Genomic DNA, 20094 nt, shown 5'->3' on the forward strand with positions numbered 1-20094 from the left:
GGGCAGCCTGAGTGTCCCCGCAGGCGCCGCCGCAGCGCGGACATGCTGGGAGCTCTGGGGGGCGTCAGGGCCAGCGCGCTTGCAAGACCTCTCGTCGCCGGAGTCCTAAGTTCGAGAACTGCCTCTAGACCCGAGTCCGACACGAACGCGTCCTGGCATGTTTGACTCTCCTCCGAGCTTTTTGCCCTGGGGAGGGGTGTCCCAGGACGTGTGTCAGCCGCATTAATTGAAGCGCTCGCGGTGGAAAGGCATCAATTAATCAGTAAGTAGATAGCAAGCCAAGAGGTCGAGGGGCCCCGTGGACGTGTGCTGGGGGGAATTAAAAAAGTGTATTTCTCTTGTGCTCTTTTTTTTTTTTTTTTTTAATGTGCCTTTGTACTCCTGAAGCCCTTACCTTTCTGGTGGTGTGTTTTTCTATGCGATGGTGAGTGACTGCTAGTTTGTGTGTGCTGGAAACGACTTAATCCTGCATAGGAAATGAGAATTACTTTCACCTTTCAAGTGTACCTGAAATGTTTAGAAAACTCTCAGATGCAAGTTCCCTTGGGCTGGGATCGCACAGAGCCGGAGAAAGGCTCCTTTCATAAAGCCAGGGCTGCTTCAGGGTGTGTAATTTGCTTAGCCTCTGAACCCCATATGATTTACATCATTCAAGTTCTAAACGCTTTTGCTCTTGATCTAACATTATGAAGTCATTTTTGAGACTACTTTGTAAATAGAAATTTTATACTGCACATGAAACCGCAATGTCCATGCAGGCTGTCTAAAATTAGAATATTAAACACCCTGTTTACAAGTGGCGGCTCTCGGTGTTATTTGAAAAGAAATGTACATGTTTTTACTGCTTTGTATGCCATCTGTTCAGAATGCAAGAAGGCTGTCACTTCATGAACCGTGCGAAGCGAACGTGAGCCGCGTGTGCCGGAGATCAGGATGCCCTGAACTGTGTTTTTAAGTCACAAGCAACTTTTTCTGTAGGTTTTGGGGGGGGGGCGGTGTCTCAGAGCTTCAAGTTTGGATTGAAATTCTCCAGAGTGTTCACATTTAAGAAAGCACAGAAAGTTCTAGAGTCCAAAAAGAGAGAAAATAAGGATTCCTGGGACCTTGTAGCCGTTATCTGTACTCGCTGTTTGGGCAGCAAGACAAGGCAATCACATTTATCAGCGGATGGTACTGTGGTTGCTTCTTCCGACTTGGTGATGCGATGGGACTTGGTGATGCCATGGGACTTGGTGATGCGATGGGACTTGGTGATGCGATGGGACTTGGTGATAGCAGGAGACGGATCAGACCAACCTCTGTTCTTTATCACGTAAAATAAATGCCCAGTTCAAAATATCGCTTCTGACTGGACCAGGTTTCCCCAAATGACCATGCACCGTATCCCTGGCTCCTGGTTTCTGTTTTTTTTTTAATTTTTTCCATCCCAGGTCCTTTCTCCTAATGCTCTGACTTACTTATCAGGCCTGTCCTGGCATCTCTCATCTTCCCGAGTCCCTTCGCGACTTGTACTTGTCATTGTCCTCTCCTTGCCTTTCTTTCTTGTGGTCCACGTGCCATCGTCGCTTTGTAACGAGGCCCAGAACTTTCACCGGGGTCTTTGGCCACTTTCCGGGGTCGATTCACCCCCCTCCTGAGAAGTGGGTTCGTGAAGCCAGGCCACACACATTGTGTTGCCGTCAGAGGCTGGGCCATTTCCATTCCTAAGATGCATGATGCTAAAAATAGCCGGGTGGTTTCCTAATCTGTGTGCAGAGGACTGGTCTATGTTTAGCCTTTGGGAGGGTTGGCAGCCGGAAGTAAGTGGAGGTGGAGGAACCGCTCACCTTGGGTGCTCAGCCTGAGAAGCGGGGCGGCCAGCGCTAGGGGGCGGTGTAGAGCTATCTTCCCGCGCATGGAAGGTTCCAGGATGCGAGGGTAACAGGTGGGTGCTGAGGAAGATCCCCCAGGAAAGTGAGCGGCTTTGCTGGAACTTTCTCCTCTTTTTGTGGCTTTCAACTTTTCCATTCCATCATGTGGGCATTTTTTCTTTTTTTGCCCTCTTACTGAATTATGATTGGTTTCTGATTGCCCTGTTGCTTCTCTCAATGTAGATGAGAGTCTAATTCCCCCAGTACAGACCCACCTGAGGGTACCACATAGAAAACGCCATTCACCCAGTCTGTGCACTGTGTCATATTCAGAAAGGTCTTCGCAGAAGTGCTAAATGTGAGATGTCCAAATTGATCTGTTGTGACAGTCGGAGGTCATTCTGTCCACCATTGACCACCCCCCTCCCCGATGGATGGTTACTCTCTTCCCTGGAGAATTCCAGAGTCTCCTGTGGGGTTGACTCCATCAGATCCCCAGGCCTGCTTAGTTTCAAAATCAACTGGGTGTCCTGAGCCCTGTCAAACATGGAAATTGATTGCTCTAACCGATGCTGGGCACTTGGATTTAGACCGGGGCAAGGGAGGCACTTCAAAATTAGGTGTGAGGGGTCAGTGTCACTTACCCTGTTTTAGTTAGTTGTTTCTCTCCTCAAAACTCTGTTGCAGTTTTTGCCACTTTACTGGAAAAATAATTTTATCCTCCAGTACTATGAGGTGCCTTTGTGTCTTTTTTTTTTTCTTTTGGTCTCGCTGCGCAGCTTGTGGGAGCTTAGTTCCCAGACCAAGCATTGAACCTGGGCTCCATGAGTGAAAGCACGGAGCCCTAACTAACCGCTGGACCACAGGGAACTCCCGCCTTTGTGTCTTTCATTCTTAATCTGACTGCTGACAATGAAGTCTCACATATCCACCAAGGATCTGCCCCCAGATTTAACGTAGAGAGGGAGATGGAAGATGAGAACGCCGACGCAGGTAGGGTTTCTGGCCTGGACGCGCTGTACGGCCATGGGGAAATGAGTGTGGTCTGCATGCACTCCTTTTAGGAGAGGACTCCTCCCAGGAAATGGGCGCGTTCTGGGATGCTGCTTCCGGGCTGTAGCAGAGGGAATCAGGCGCGTCTCCAGCGAAACGGAACACAGCTTACTTTGTTTACCGCGTGTGTTTAGCCCCAGTAGACGCCAGTCACAGGGTTGTCGGTGGGATGAGGCCTCACCCACCTTGTGTCCCTGGGGAGGGATTTTAATTTACCCATAGCCCTGAAACATGCTTCTGACTGTTCTATTAGCTGTTGTGAGTGTAGATTTGGGATATGTCTCTGTTGATTAGGGTTTTCCTTACGAACGTTATTTTAAAAAATTTAAGTGCAGTTGATGTATAATGTTAGGTAAGTTACAGGTGTACAATGTAGTGATCCATGATTGTTAAAGGTTATCCTCCGTTTATAGTTACTGTAAAATATCGGCTACATTCCTGTGTGGTGTAATATATCCTCGTAGCTTATTTTCAACATAATAATAGCGTACCTTCTAATCCCCTACCCCAGATTGCCCCTCCCCCTTCCCTTTTCCCACTGAGCATCGTTTATTGTTTGCGCACTTGTCCTCAAGGGCTTCTGTGGCCTGTGTGGCCATTTACTTTGGGGACAGATGGTCCCCTGGTGCCTCGCTCAGTACGTGTGCCTTGTGTTTACGGCTTTTCAGTGCGTCTCTTTCAGTGCCAGCTCACCCCTCCTCCCATTGCCAGTGTGCCCATATCCACTCCCCACCCCTCTGCCCTAGGTAGCAGCTTCAAAGCTGTATTTGACTGCAAGGCAGATCGCCACAACCTTTAGAATAGTGTCCAAGAGTACATAGCTCTGCCCGAGGACCCAGGGGACTTTCCTGTTGGTCTATAAGTTGTCGTGCATGACCTTTGTGACATTTATTTTTGTTATCTAGAGGGGTTTTTTTGTGTTTTTTAACTTCCTCCTGGTTCTCTGCTCTGTTTGGGGTAGTTGAGGAAGTTGGAGAAGCGAAGCACCATTACGTAATGATGAATATTGCTTTTCACCATAGGTGACAAAAAATCCCCCTTCTATTCTATGGTGACATTTCCTCTTCTCCCAGCTGTTACCTTCTACCCTTAATCTTATAAACTTGGTGTTTACCTCTGAAAGGTAATTAGAAAGTAAAAAGGTCTGTACGAAGCCTCAGGGACTATATATCATTTGTTGAATAGTTGTAAATAGATGCTGGGGGCCGACTCTACACTTTCCTCCTTGGTGTATTTTGTAGTGCCCTGTGTCGGGCACCAACGTCTTAGCTTGGTTTATTCTTAGTTCATCCTTCCTGAAACTTATTCCTTACATATCTTCTTGACATTCTCTTCTACTACATGTTTTTTTTTCAACATTTTGGTGCAAAAAATTGTTCTATCTATAAACTTGCACACTTTTTGTAGAAATAGAAATCTAACGATAATGTGATGTGTGTTAAATAAAAGATAATTGAATCAGTGCATTTGTAATGTCCACCTTCCCCCCGAAATGTTCCCAAGGCTGCTAAACATTTCCCTAGATGCTTCTTTTTTTTCTAAGAAATTTTATTTTATTTTATATCAGAGCATAGTTGATTAACAATGTTGTGTTAGTTTCAGGTGCACAGCAAAGGGATTCAGTCGTACGTATACATACATCTATTCTTTCTCAAATTCTTTTCCCATTTAGGCTATTCCAGAGCACTGAGCAGAGGGGAGGTTTCTGTTTGTATCAACCAACATGGTAGAAGTCGTAATAAAAGTCCCTTCATTTACTTGGCCTGCTTTCGATGCCTCTGATGGTTCTGTTTGCAAGTGTTATCTGTAGCCAGAATATCTCTGTATGACGCCATATAATTTCTGAACGCTCGTTGGTTAAACAGTCTCTGTGAATTATTTTTCTCTACCACTGCCTCCACCTGTGATTTTTTTCCCTCGCGTCCCCCTTCTCTGTCTCCTGAGGATACGTCTAGTGGTCGATTTTTGGCTGCTAAGCACGGGGTACGACCACACCCATTGTGGAAATACTGAAACATCGCCAGTGGGTTGAGAAGGAGCCTGGCCACTCCTCCAGGACAGATGGAGCATCTTTGAGCAGAAGCCACAGCGTTAATGCCTGGCACAGCTGGGGACATCGGGGACACTGCTCCAACCCTGCTGGCCTCCTTCCTGATGGATCCCTCCTGCGCCTGCCACACTGATGCTTAAGCCTTTTGACACTTTCAGCTATGGACAGTTTAGTTCACAGGGGAGTTAAAACTCCTGTCTCTTCTCCCCATTGCTGGGCACTCGGGCCCGACCCACCTGCAGCTTGAAGGACCCGGAAAGAAGAAAGGGTACAGCCTCCTTCAAGCCTCCTTCCTGCAGCTTCTTTGCTTCGAGCCTGTCAAGGGTGGCGGCCTGGGGGTGAGACGCGGCAGGGGACGTGGCACGCGTGGCGTGGGATTGCAGCCCTCAGGTGCCTGTTCCTGGTTCCCCAGGCAACACCGGGCAGCTGCTTTGGCCTGGGTACCACCTTCCTGCCATCTGGGTTAAAGAGACCACCTTCTCTGCGAGGTCTTTTTTCTAACCGCTTTCATTAACCACCCCTGTTTATCACGTCAAGGGAAATTCACTGCATAGCACTTACCACTGTGATATTCTGCTTGTTTATTGGTTTATTTATTGTCTCCCTGCCACCCCTGTAGAATGTAAGGCCCCTGAGAGCGTGGCCCTGTCAGACTTGCCCTTTATGGGTGCGCCGGCGCCTGGAACGAAGGGTGGCATAGAGTAAATATTTGTTAGACGGTTCTGGATGCGGTGCCTTGCTTAAGCAGGACTCTGGTATTGCCTGGAACAGCAGCCCGTCTTGGAAGGTGGCTTTCTGATACTGGAACTTTCACCATTGCTTGACTTTTTGCAAAGGAAGATGCGCTTGCTTATTGGTTGCGATGGGAGCCCCCAGTGAGGGTTCTACTTTGTCATCTTGGTAAATGTACCACGTGACCAGGAGCGTGTGTACCAAGCCGGTGGGTAGGTTTTCTAGAAGCGGTGCTAGTTACTGTCTTAAAAGTGCCACGGGGCTGTGCACCTCTGTAGTGCTGCAGCTGGGTCGCACGCATGTGATCTGGACCCAGGACTGCGCGGAATGGTGAGGTTGAATGGCTGACACACTCCAGCATCAGTGTGCTTCCCACCTTCTGCTTGTGGCTCACGGAGAACGTGCACAGGATAGAAATCCGCAGTAATTCTGGCAGGTGGACCGTCAGGGCCGGAAGGGTCCCAGGAGTCCGTCCACAGCGATGTGTACCGTGAGGCGTAGACCACCGAGGTGACTTTGTCAAGGTCGCGCTGGAGGGTAGCCGGGTTCAACGGCTTGTGGGCTGATATGTTTTCCTTCCATGGGAACCAGTGAGGCAAATGGCGTTCTAGTTTCAAAATTCCAACACTTGGCATAAATGCATTTCTTTACCGTTCTGGGAGGTTTTGTGCTTTGGGGGTTGTAAGGGCAGCTTGGGCTCCCTTGATCCTGAAACATTCTTTACGGGCACGCTAAGGACAACAGTCTCGGAATAACCCTATTAACGACGCAGAGCAGATACTCTGGCCAAGGTCTACGGTAACACCTCTGTTGGGGTAGAAATCCGCCAGTTTGGCAAATGACTTGAAATACTTCCTTTAGAATTGTTACTGTGATGGGCTGGGATCGAATTTCCAGCGGGTCCGTGGATGAACAATGTTGATTGGCATATTTTGCCATATTTCTTGATGCTGAGGGGGAAGGTTGACATGGGAAAGCTTGGTTCCACTGGGAGGTTTTCTTTTCTTTGTTTCTTTCTTTCTTTTTTAACAATTTTGAACATTTTATTTAGCAGGATGTCTCAGTGGTGAAGTGCCGTAGAAGTGAGTAAATAAGCATGGTTTAGTGAGCTCTAGAACGCACAGCCTGTTATTCTTTTGCAATGGATGTAATGAGTGACTTTAGCCTTTATTTACCCTATATTATACAGGGCATTCTATTCAGAGGTTCAGACTGCTCTTAAATCAAGAGCATCAAGGAGATAAATTCGTAGCTGTGGACTCGAACAGCTTGCCTAAAACAGAATTCATTTACCTTTGTAAAAAAATTTTGTTTACAGAGTTCAGAATCTGAGAACAAATGAGCTACAGTTATAAAGAGGAGTTATGTTAATTACGTTTATCCTTAAAGCCAAGTTCGTAAGCGTGATGTTTTTGGTAGCATGAGCTCATTCTGTGGTTTAGGTCGGGAGGATACATTTCAGATGGAGTTCAGCCCCTCTTATCTGCCATCTGCCTTCACGTCGGGCTCTCTGCCCCACCTTCAAGTGGTTATTCCCAGTCCCCTGGTGATGGGGCAGCCTCCCCCCTTGGACATCTGCCTTGGTGCAAAGCCAAACCATCTTTGCCAGGCTAGCTTCACTAATTTAGCTTTCGTGGTGTTAGGCTTAATTCCTTTTTATTTTCAAACTGTGATTTTTTTTTTTTTTTTTTTTCGGATTTGGCATTTTCCCCATTGAAGAGTAGTTGAACCATCTCTCAGTTAAGGGATGGTGTGTCGGGTTGTTGCAGTGTCTGGGGGCGGCAGGCAAAGCGGGTGTCTGGCTCTTTGAGAGAAAACACCATCCCCAGACAGCACGAGGCCCGTCGATGGTAGCCAGCGCAAGGACGCGGCTTTGCGTTGCACCTGTATACGCTGCGCGCTGATGAGAAGCCGGGACGCGCTCCCGGGAAGGGCAGTATTTGGATGCCGCCACGGGGGGCGATTCAGTGGGACCAAAGGGTCCCTGGTGGGTCTCTGGTCTTGTGATGTTGATGATGACTCCCCGAGAGCCCGCTGGGTGCGGCGCTGGTGCTCAGTGTTTGCAGACAGTCCACAGTTCATCTCTGTGACCCCCCGCCCCCCTCCCCCACCGTGCGCTATTGGGAGGAACACCGAGGCCAGGCTGGCCAAGTAGCCAAGGTCGCACAGCTGGTGAACGTTTGGACCTGGCTCTGACTACAAGCCAGGACTCAGCCACGCGCCTCCCCCGTCATGAGTTAATGGTCTAACGTTTTATTAGAACATTGTTTTTAAACAGCAGTTTATGAGCTTGTGCTCTGTGCTAAGCTCTGCCCGAGGTGCCGGGTACGCAGAGAAGGAGATGCAGCCCTTGCCCTTGCGAAGCGCTGTCCGAGGAGGATGGCAGCTCTGGAGTTTATCTCCAGGTCTGTTGGTTCTGGGCTCCAGGAGCTGTGGGAACGCAGAGGGCTTTACCGTGACCCCCCCGGATCCTCTGGTGATGGACCAGGTGGTGGATTCCGCGCGGAAGAGAAGTGCATGGAGAAAAGCTCCCACGGGGGAGATGACATACTTTGAAGTGGGCTTGAGAAGGGAGAAGAGGAAAGTGTTCTAGGCCGAGGGGACAGCCTGCAGCCCAGGATGGAAGCAAGTCTGGGGTTGAGGATGAACAGAGGCAGGGGAGATGTAAGGCCCTGGTGCTGTGTGCAGGGCAGCTCAGAAGCAGAATCCAGGAGAAGGTTGTCTTTACTCTGCAAACAAGAAATGCTGGAGAGGGTGTGAAGAAAAGGGCACCCTCTTGCACTGCTGCTAGGAATGTAAATTGACGCAGCCACTATGGAGAACAGTATGGAGGTTCCTTAAACAACTAAAAATAGAGCTACCATGTGACCCAGCAATCCCACTCCTGGGCATATACCCTGAGAAAACCATAATTCAAAAAGAGTAATCTTTATAATAAAATTACTTAATTTAAAACATAATTCACAATGTTCATTGCAGCTCTATTTACAATAGCCAGGACATGGAAGCAACCTAAACGTCCATCGACAGGTGAATGGCTAAAGAAGATGTGGTGCATATATACAATGGAATATTACCTAGCCATAAAAAAGAATGAAATAATGCCATTTGCAGTGACATGGATGGAGCTGGAGTCTGTCATACAGAGTGAAGTCAGACACAGAAAGACAAATATCATGGGATATCACTTATATGTGGAATCTATTGATTCCATGTAAAAAACGATAGAGGTGAACTTACTTACAAAACAGACTCAGACTCACAGACATAGAAAAACAGCTGAAGGTTACCAAGGGGGAAAGTGGAGGAGGGGTAAATTAGGAGTTTGGGATTAACAGATACACACCACTATATATAAAATGGATAACCAGCAAGGACCGACTGTAGAGCACAGGCAACGCTACTCAACATCTTGTAATGACCTATATGGGAAAAGAATCTGTAAAGGAATACATATGTATGTATAACGGAATGACTTTGCTGTACAATTGAAACTAACACAACATTGTAAATCAGCTTTAATTTAAAAAAAGGAAAGGTTGTCTTCATGTTTAAGGTTGAGTCAAACCTTTTCTTTCCAGTTGCTTTCTAGGCAGGCAGGTAGCAGTTCCACTTCGGTGTGAGCGGCTAAGGGCTTATTGGGGTTTTCTTGGGAGGTTCTGAATGGGTCCGAGTGCAGGCTGCACAGCCTCAGTGACACTCAGATAAGCTAAGCCTGTGTCCATGCCATCTCTGCTGCCTGCTTTATGTAAACAAAGTGCTAATTTCACACTTCATTCACAAAACGGATGGCATGCAGAAGGAGGCCGGGTGTGGGACAGGATGTGATAAAGGGGCAGCGCACGTAGAATCAGTGTGATGAAGCTATTCCCTTGCAAGGAGCGAGGAAAACGGCCTTTGTACTTTTAAGGGAAAGGATGTTGAATTTCCTGGAAAATTAATTCCTGTGAGGTTAGTTTGCATTGAGTAACCTCTGGGGAGGTTCGTCCTGGTTCCCTGGACCCAATGCTAGAAATATTTTGAGGTATTTAAGGATTTGAAATGAATGCATTCGATGTGATGTGGATGCCATGCTATTTTGTTTGAAGGCAGGCCATTTGCATTCCAGGGAAGCCTTGTTCGTGAGTGCGTACTATTTTAAGCTTCTCAGCGTTTGCCAGATGGGGATGGGCTTCTGTGCTCCACTGCCCAGCTGGCTCCTGCACCTGCCTTGAGAGTCACTGCAGAGATCAGGAACCATGAACAACAGAAGCTGGGCTTGCGAGGGGCTCACCTTGTGTTGTTTCTAGCAGTTGTTTTTGCTGGGTGTTTATAAGGACATCTGTCCTTTAAAGAGTCCTACTATTTATCTTTTTTTTTTCCCAACTGAGGAATGAATCACAGCTTGTTTCCTGTATTTGCCACACACAGTCATAGGCCGAGGTGATGAGAAATGCAAATTGGGAGTCATTAAAGCGTTATAATGTCTTTTTCTGTGGCAACAGGTGATGTTTAAAATCCATGTATGAAGAAGGAATGTTTGCTTAAAATGTGATGAGATGAGATGAGAACAAAAAAGTATTCAGTTCCTTACTGGAAATGTCTTCCTGGGTTTGGAAAAAAGGGGAACCTGCAGGGTTCATTTCTGATGTATCTGACTTTAAACCTGAGGCATGGTGGTGGTAGGGTGCAAATGGTTTAAGAACACAGGAAGAACACAGTAGCTTCCGGCATTTTCATTGGAAATAGACTAGACTCCTTCCTACTAGAGTGTGACTTGCCATCTGCTTAGCCATTCAAAGGAGACTGAACACCATAAAAACGAGAAACCGAATTAGCTAGTGCACATCGAGGGCCAGAGATGGGGTGTCCTGGAGGCGGGTCTCCCCTGATGCTAGTAGGGTTATGTTGTGGGTAATACAAGGTATTGGGGAGGCTTCCTGTTAGATAAGCAGCGATGTCTCAATGCGTATGTTTCGTGACTCGCTTTACTTTTACCTCTAAACTAAACTACACTCTGTTTCTGGCGGTCTGCATGACAGTGGACGGCCTCTGTGATACAGGTGACTAGATCTCATAGCGTACTATGTTTTTACAGTTTCAGATGCAGTTTCCTGTATATTAGAGATGTGTATGGCCTCGGCTGTATCTGTAGTTTGTGTTAGTCGCAAAACTGGCTGTAGAAAAATCCACAATCAAAAACTAGCAGGTGTTCCTGGTCAAGATCTGGCCAGGATGTTGACTCTAGATACCTCATTGATAAATGGTAACCCTTGAAAAAGTGGTTCTAACCTCTGTTTTCTTGAGAAAATTAACAGGCTTGGTGTTTACAGGCATGATTAAGAATGTAAAATTAAGAATTAAATAATCTGTGTGTTTGTTTTAAGAAAGCACCTGTTTTGTCATGGTAGAAAATTTATCTTTAATCTGTACTGATAACTTTTGATTGGCTGTGTTGGGTCTTCACTGCTGCACGCCGGCTTTCTCTGGTTGCGGCGAGCGGGGGCTACTCTTCGTTGGGGTGCGCGGGCTTCTCATCGTGGTGGCTTCTCTTGTCGCGGAGCACGGGCTCTAGAGTGCAGGCTTCAGTAGTTGTGGTGCGTGGGCTCAGTAGTTGTGGCTCGCGGGCTCTAGAGCGCAGGTTCAGTAGTTGTGGCGCATGGGCTTAGCTGCTCCGCGGCATGTGGGATCTTCCCGGACCAGGGCTCGAACCCGTGTCCCCTGCATCGGCAGGTGGATTCTTAACCACTGCGCCACCAGGGAAGTCCCGTACTGATAACTTTTGCTGGGCACCGGTTGGGCACCCCATTAAGCTAACTGCTTTAGGATGGTTTCCTTTGCGAACTAACATTTACGTCCTCGGAAATCGATTAAGGTGTCTGGACCCCACATTTCCTTGCGATCTTCCTTTGCCGTCATTTCCAGACAGCCAAACTACCCTATAGCAGAACACTCAGAGGTGCACATCTTCTGGAAGAAGTGCCAATGCCACACTTTTTACTTGGAAAAATGGAAAAGGAGGACTTATTTAATATATCTGCTGGACGTTTAAAACTGCATAAAGCACAGGAAGTACTTCGAGAGTGTGGGAGTGGGTGGTGTTTCCAAACTACAAACACTGTTTTGAAAATTTCCCCGGTAGTGGTGAATTATATGAGACCACGTCCATCTAAGGAGAGCTCGTTTAACTGGCTTGTGGTTCGGAGGTTCATTCAGACACTCTTAAACAAAATAAAGGGAAAGGATGTAATGACTTCTTTATGGAAAGGCCGTAAAAAGGTACAGAGCTGTGTAAACAAATTGAGTCATTTACTAGATGTTTCAGTGATAGATTTGCAGTCCAAATTCAGGGTTAGGTGTTAGGTTTTATAGGCTCTGACCATGTTCCACCTTGAAAATGAAGTTACAAGCTTAGTTTTTTGGTTTGTTTGTGTGTTTGTTTTTCTTTGGTGCCTGGAGACCCATTATTGCTATTTTATATGGCAGCTTGAAAAAGTACTTAAAATTCTGAGCATTTACATTTATATTGGTTCAGCTTCAGACAACGGTGAGAAACCCTTGTGTGAAAAGTTGAATTGACCTGAGTTTTGGTAGCACTGGGTTCTATTCAAGGAAAATAAGACTGAAATTGAAGTTTTCCTTCTGGGCTCAGACATGGCCCAACTAATTGTAAAATAATTGTTCTGGATAGCAAGAGTGGACTCATAATTATAAGTATGTAAAGTAGAAAGCCAACCAAAGTTCTGATTTACGGTTACTGTAACTCTGCCGCTGATGTAGTAAAACCGCTATTATATCAACCTACTGTGACATTCATTCCTCTTGCTTGAGGTGTAGGTAAAAAATCCTTTCCCAAGTTGTCTTACTTTAGAGAGTTGCTTTATTGCGTTAGAATATTAATTGACCTCCCCTAACATTGGCATGAGGGCTGTGCCACAGTTGTCCAATAAAGGGGGGGATGGGCAGGGGGTGCGTGGTCCTGCACGTTGCTGGTGATAGCTAGCGGGAGGAAGGCAGAAATAAATTTGGAAATTGAAGTGAGGAAAGGAAAGTAAATAATTTCGATGTCGATACCATAACATTTATTCATCCTGTAACTTCTCTCCATCAGGGGTGGCTTGCTTGGCCTGAGAGGGAGTGGATTGTATAAGAGACTGCAGTAAAAATCAATGAGCCTTTCTAAGTTCTGAAAATTGGTTGCATCACACCGTACTGGTAGCTTTCACGTGTTGTTGCTGGAGCTTTGGCAGCGGAAAGAACTGCTCCGGCTCCGTGGGCCTGAAAAACAAGGGACAATGGTGGATATTATAGTTTCTGTGTAATGTGTGACTTGCTATTTCCTTTTCCCCACCCTCCTTTTAATGAATAACTTAGGGCTAGATGGCCTTAAGTCTGTGAAAAATCCAGGATCTGCTTTTAAATCGGATCCTTGGCCCGGACGTACATCTGAGCCCTCGTGGTGTGTGGCAGACAGGGACAGGAGTGGAGCTGCTGGACAGGGAACCCCAAAGTGGAAGGAAAAGGCAGTCCCACCTTTGTGGTCCGGAACCAGGAAGACGAGTCCATGCAGGGAAACAGGGAAGGAAACAAAGCGGGGAGAAGAGGAGGAAAAGAAGCAGAGAGAAATGAGAGGGAGGGAGGGAGGGAAGGAGAGAGAAAGAAAGGAGGAGGCTTAAGGCAGGTAGAGGGTGAGGACGCCAAGGACGGGAGAGAGGAGTCAAGGAAACTGGCCGATAGTACAAAATACAGTAGAGTTTAGGAAAATGAGGACCAGCGAATAAACAGCTTATGATGTTTCAATGTTGACAGAAGACAGAACAAAAGCCAAAACGCTTCAGTGTGATGAGGGGGTGCAGAAGTGGAAGGAAGAATGTTTATGGGCTCAAGTGGAGAAGTGAGACATAAAGTCTGTAAGACTTTGGGGAGGGTCTTAGGGATCAAGGGGGGGGGCGATCTGAGAGTGCTCCCAGAGGGGAAGGAGGACAGAGGATGTTTGTTTCCTTCTTTGGTGGGCTGGAGAGAGCCCCGCAGTGGGGTTTGGGTCCAGCCAAATGTCTCCTAAATAACAGGAGAGAAAAGTTAAGGAGAGTGGGTGTTTTCTCATGGTTCGTCCATCTACAGGGAGAATGCAGTGACAGGCTTGGGGGGTGGACATGGGCGGAAGATGCGTGAAGGCTGTGGTGGGAGATATGGTCATGTGTAGCAGTGAAAATACTAATGGGGAAGACTGGTAACCTAGAAAAAGCCGCAGAGATTTAAGAAAGAACCATGGAAATTCAAATTCAATGACCACTTTGTTACTTTAATTTTTATTTTATATTGGAGGAGAGTTGATATACAATATTGTGTTAGTTTCAGGTGTACAGCAAAGTGATTCAGTTATACATATACATGTATCTTTTTTAAAAAACACCTTTATTGGAGTATAATTGCTTTACAAGGGTGTGTTAGTTTCTGCTGTATAACAAAGTGAATCAGCTATATGTATACATATGTCCCCATATCTCCTCCCTCTTGCGTCTCCCTCCCACCCTCCCTATCCCACCCCTCTAGGTGGTCACAAAGCACCGAGCTGATCTCCCTGTGCTATGCGGCTGCTTCCCACTAGCTATCTGTTTTACGTTTGGTAGTGTATATATGTCCATGCCACTCTCTCACTTCGTCCCAGCTTCCCCTTCCCCTTCCCTGTGTCCTCGAGTCCATTCTCTACATCTGAGTCTTTATTCCTGTCCTGCCCCTAGGTTCTTCAGAACCGTTTTTTTTCAGATTCCATATATGTGTGTTAGCGTACGGTATTTTTCTCTTTTGTTTGTTTTGAATTTTACTTTTTTTTTTATACAGCACATTCTTATTAGTCATCCATTTTATACATATCACTGTATACATGTCAATGCCAATCTCCCAGTTCATCCCACCACCCCCTTTCCCCCTTTGGTGTCCATACATTTGTTCTCTACATCTGTGTCTCTATTTCTGCCTTGCAAACTGGTTCATCTGTACCGTTTGTCTAGATTCCACATATATGCCTTAGTATACGATATTTGTTCTTCTCTTTCTGACTTACTTCACTCTGTCTCTAGGTCCATCCACGTCTCTACAAATGACCCAGTTTCGTTTCTTTTTATGGTTGAGTAATATTCCATTGTCTTCGTCTGTCGATGGACACTTAGGTTGCTTGCATGTCCTGGCTATTGTAAATAGAGCTGCAGTGAACATTGTGGTACATGTGTCCTTTTGAATTATGGTTTTCTCGGGTCATATGCCCAGTAGTGGCTGGGTCGAATGGTAGTTCTATTTTTAGTTTTTTAAGGAACCTCCATATTGTTCTCCATAGTGGCTGTACCAATTTACATTCCCACCAACAGTGCAAGAGGGTTCCCTTTTCTCCACACCCTCTCCTGCATTTGTTCTTTGTAGGTTTTCTGATGATACCCATTCTAACTGGTGTGAGGTGATACCTCATTGCAGTTTTGGTTTGCATTTCTCTAATAATTAGTGATGTTGAGCAGCTTTTCATGTGCTTCTTGGCCATCTGTATGTCTTCTTTGGAGAAATGTCTATTTAGGTCTCTCCCCATTTGTTGATTGGGTTGTTTGTTTTTTTAATATTGAGCTGCATGAGCTGTTTATATACTTTGGAGATAATCCTTTGTCCGTTGATTGGTTTGCAAAGATCTTCTCCCATTCTGAGGGTTGTCTTTTTGTCTTGTTTATGGTTTCCTTTGCTGTGCAAAACCGTTTAAGTTTCATTAGGTCCCATTTGTTTATTTTCATTTTTATTTCCATTACTCTAGGAGGTGGGTTATAAAAGATCTTCCTGTAATTTATGTCAAAGAGTGTTGTTCCTATGTTTTCCTCTAAGAGTTTTATAGTGTCTGGCCTTACATTTAGGTCTCTAATCCATTTTGAGTTTATTTTTGTGCATGGTGTTAGGGAGTGTTCTAATTTCATTCTTTTACATGTAACTGTCCAGTTATCTGAGCACCACTTATTGAAGAGGCTGTCTTCTCGCCATTGTATATCCTTACCTCTTTTGTCATAGATTAGTTAGTTGACCATAGGTGCGTGGGTCTATCTCTGGGCTTTCTATCCTGTTCCATTGATCTATATTTCTGTTTTTCTGCCAGTACCATATTGTCTTGATTACTGTAGCTTTGTAGTATAGTCTGAAGTCAGGGAGTCTGATTCCTCCAGCTCCATTTTTTTCCCTCAAGATTGCTTTGGCTCTTTGGAGTCTTTTGTGTCTCCATACAAATTTTAAGATTTTTTGTTCTACTTATGTGAAAAATGCCATTTGTACTTTGATAGGGATTGCCTTGAATATGTAGACTGCTTTGGGTAGTACAGTCATTTTCACAATAGTTATTCTTCCAATCCAAAAACATGGTATATCTCTCCATCTGTTGGTATCATCTTTAATTTCTTTCATCAGTGTCTTATAGTTTTCTGCATACAGGTCTTTTACCTCCTTAGGTAGGTTTAGTCCTAGGTATTTTATTCTTTTTGTTGCAATAGAGAAAGGGACTGTTTCCTTAATTTTCTGATCTTTCGTTGTTAGTGTATAGGAATACAAGAGATTTCTGTGCATTAATTTTGTATCCTGAAATTTTACCAGATTCATTGATTAGCTCTAGTAGTTTTCTGGTGGCATCTTTAGGATTCTCTATGTAGAGGATCATGTCATCTGCAAACAGTGACAGTTTTACTTCTTTTCTAATTTGTATTCCTTTTATTGCTTTTTCTTCTCTGATTGCCATGGCTAGGACTTCCAAAACTGTGTTGAATAATAGTGGCAAGAGTGGCCATCCTTGTCTTGTTCCAGCTCTTAGAGGAAATGCTTTCAGTTTTTCTCCATTGAGAATGATGCTTGCTGTGGGTTTGTTGTATATGGTCTGTATTATGTTCAGGTAGGCTCCCTCTAGGCCCACTTTCTGGAGAATTTTTATCACAAATAGGTGTTGAATTTTGTCCAAAGCTTTTTCTGCATCTGTTGAGATGATCAAATGGCTTTTATCCTTCAGTTTGTTAATATGGTGTATCACACTGATTGATTTGCGTATATTGAAGAATCCTTGCATCCCTGGGGTAAATCCCACTTGATCATGGTGTATGATCTTTTTAATGTGTTGTTGGATTCTGTTTGCTAGTATTTCGTTGAGGATTTTTGCATCTATATTCATCAGTGATATTGGTCTGTAATTTTCTTTTTTTGTAATATCTTTGTCTGGTTTTGCTATCACCGTGATGGTGGCCTCGTAGAATGAGTTTGGCAGTGTCCTTTCCTCTGCAATTTTTTGGAAGAAGGTTTGATTTGTGACCCAGGATGTGGTCTATCCTGGAGAATGTTCTGTGTGCACTTGAGCAGAAAGTGGAATCTGCTGTTTTCGGATGGAATGTCCTATAAATATCAATTAAATCTATCTGGTCTAGTGTGTCATTTAAAGCTAGTGTTTCTTTATTAATATTCTGTCTGGATGATCTGTCCATTGGTGTAAGTGAGGTGTTAAGGTCCCCCACTGTTATTGTGTTACTGTCGATTTCCTCTTTTTTAGCTGTTAGCATTTGCCTTATGTATTGAGGTGCTCAGATGTTGGGTGCGTAAATATTTATAATTGTTATATCTTCTTCTTGCATTAATCCCTTGATCATTATGTAGTGTCCTTGTCTCTTCTAATAGTCCTTATTTTAAAGTCTATGTCGTCTGACATGAGTATTGCTACTCCAGCTCTCTTTTGATTTCCATTTGCATGGAATATCTTTTTCCATCCCTTCACTTTCAGTGTGTATGTGTCCCTAGGTCTGAAGTGGGTCTCTGGTAAACAGCGTATATATGATTCTTGTTTTTGTATACATTCAGCAAGCCTGTGTCTTTTGGTTTGAGCATTTAATCCATTCACATTTAAGGTAATTATCCATATGTATGTTCCCATTACCATTTTCTTAATTGTTACGGATTTGTTTTTCTAGGTACTTTTCTTCTCTTATGTTTCCCACTTAGAGAAGTTCCTTTAGCATTTGTTGTAGTGCCGGTTTGGTGATGCTGAATTCTGTTAGCTTTTGCTTCTCTGTAAAGCTTTTGATTTCTCTGTCGAATCTGAATGAGATCCTTGCCGAGTAGAATAATCTTGGTTGTAGGTTCTTCCCTTTCATCACTTTAAATATATCATGCCACTCCCTTCTGGCTTGTAGAGTTTCTGCTGAGAAATCAGCTGTTAACCTTATGGGAGTTCCCTTGTATGTTATTTGTCGTTTTTTCCTTGTTGCTTTTAATAATTTTTCTTTGTCTTTAATTTTTGTCAGTTTGATTACTGTGTGTCTCGCCGTGATTCTCCTTGGGTTTATCCTGCCTGGGACTCTCTGTGCTTCCTGGACTTGGGTGGCTATTTCCTTTCCCACGTTAGGGACGTTTTCGACTATAATCTCTTCAAATATTTTCTTTCTCTCTTCTCCTTCTGGGACCCCTATAATGCGAATGTTGGTGAATTTAATGCTGTCCCAGTGGTCACTCAGGTTGTCTTCATTTCTTTTCATTCTTTTTTCTTTCTTCTGTTCCGTGGCAGTGAATTCCACCATTCTGTGTTCCATATCTTTTCTTCTGCCTCAGTTATTCTGCTATTGATTCCTTCTAATATGTTTCTCATTTCAGTTATTGTATGTTCATCTTTTTTTTGTTTGTTCTTTAATTTTTCTAGTTATTTGTTCTTTAATTCTTCTAGGTCTTTGTTAAGCATTACTTGCGTCTTCTCGATCCTTGCCTCCTTTCTTTTTCCGAGTTCCTGGATCATGTTCACTATCGTTCTGAATTCTTTTTCTGGAAGGTTGCCTATCTCCACTTCATTTAGTTGTTTTTCTGGGGTTTTACCTGTTCCTTCATCTGGTACGTAGCCCTCTGCCTTTTCATCTTGTCTGTCTTTCTGTGAATGTGGTTTTTGTTCCACAGGCTGCAGGATTGTAGTTCTTCTTGCTTCTGCTCACGTGTATCTATTCCCTTTCACATTCTTTTCCCATTTAGGTTATTAGAGAATATTGAGCAGAGTTCCTTGTGCTATACAGTAGGTCCTTGTTGGTTACCTATTTTAAATACAGCAGTGTGTACATGTCAATCCCAGCCTCCCAGTCTATCTCTCCTCCCCACCGTTCCCCCCTGGTAACCATAGTTCGTTCTCAAAGTCTGTGAGTCTGTTTCTGTTTTGTAAATAAGTTCATTTGTACCGTGTTTTTTAGATTCCACATATGAGCTATATTATATGGTATTTGTCTTTCTCTGTCTTACTTTCTTCACTTAGTATGAAGATCTCTAAGTCAGTGACCTCTTTAATGATCTTTACTTGATTTTTCTGGTTCTGATGCTCTTCAAAATATGCCCTTAAGTCATAAAAGGTAGAACACCAGGGCAAGCCTTCTGGGTTCTCTGCTGTGGCATCTTTAGCATCTGTTGTAAGCACTACACAGATTTGTTCTGATTTTTTTTCTTTCTTTTTTTTTTTTTTTGCGGTACACGGGCCTCTCACTGTTGCGGCCTCTCCTGTTGCGGAGCACAGGCTCCGGACGCGCGGGCTCAGCGGCCATGGCTCACGGGCGCAGCCGCTCCGCGGCACGTGGGATCTTTCCGGACCGGGGCACGAACCCGCGTCCCCTGCATCGGCAGGTGGACTCTCAACCGCTGCGCCACCAGGGAAGCCCTGATTTGTGTTTAACGGTTACTGAAGCCACATAGAAACGTATTGGGTGTGGGCTCAACTTATGGCAGTTGTTTGCTCAAGAGAAGAATGTATCTTGGTATGTGTTTCCCACGCCCTCCAAAGAGGGCTGTCTTCTGTGTACATCTGCAGAGTACATTTTCTGCAGGGATCCTCTGTGCTCCTGTCCTGGGTATCCTTCTTTACGGGCATTGGCAACATGCTGTTGGGAACTGGTTTATGATCATGATTCTTGGGTCTTGATGAAGATATGATGTTATGTGTGTTGCTCCTGACTTCTACTGCGCAGGGCAATCTTCCCCCGTCCAAGGATAGATATTTCTGCAAGATGGTGTTTTTATCAGCTCACTCCTAAGAGGTACAGAGTTCTAGAGTGACTTCGAATGTAAACACCCGTACGATTTACCAATGAGATTGCCCAGTCCTTTGGAATAAATAAAACTCTAAATGTGAGAGCTCTGGATCTCTTCACCCCCTTCCTAGGCCTGCTTCTGAGTGGGACCCTGTTAGGAAAAGGAGGTGGGATGGAGGAGCAAGGGGATTACAGAGTTAGGGAAGGCTTCTGGCCATTTTCCTTGAAACCCTACCTATGGCGGCATCTGTCTTACTGTCGCTTTGGTATCTGGTACCTGTGCGTCTGCACCTGAACCCCATTAGAGCCTCCAGTTACACACGATTACAGGATTTCCTATCCCTCCTCTTGGGCTTGCGCTTACAACTGCGAGTCTGAG

At 44.9% G+C, this 20094-nt stretch overlaps 1 protein-coding gene across 2 annotated transcripts in view; it reads left to right on the forward strand.

The window, feature by feature from the left end:
* Positions 1–2788: 2788 nt before the first annotated feature.
* The window catches only part of PDGFC (platelet derived growth factor C), a 213594-nt gene continuing 196288 nt past the window's right edge, over positions 2789–20094 (forward strand). For both annotated transcript variants that reach the window (XM_024746088.1, XM_024746090.1), the window contains exon 1: positions 2789–2843. In XM_024746088.1, the coding sequence (XP_024601856.1) occupies positions 2819–2843 (25 nt within the window). In that variant the 5' untranslated portion in view covers positions 2789–2818. The remainder of the gene's footprint in view (positions 2844–20094) is intronic.

The sequence above is a fragment of the Neophocaena asiaeorientalis genome, unplaced genomic scaffold (genome assembly GCF_003031525.2).
Source record: "Neophocaena asiaeorientalis asiaeorientalis breed wild unplaced genomic scaffold, Neophocaena_asiaeorientalis_V1.1 scaffold51, whole genome shotgun sequence".
In the NCBI taxonomy this organism is placed as follows: Eukaryota; Metazoa; Chordata; class Mammalia; order Artiodactyla; family Phocoenidae; genus Neophocaena; species Neophocaena asiaeorientalis.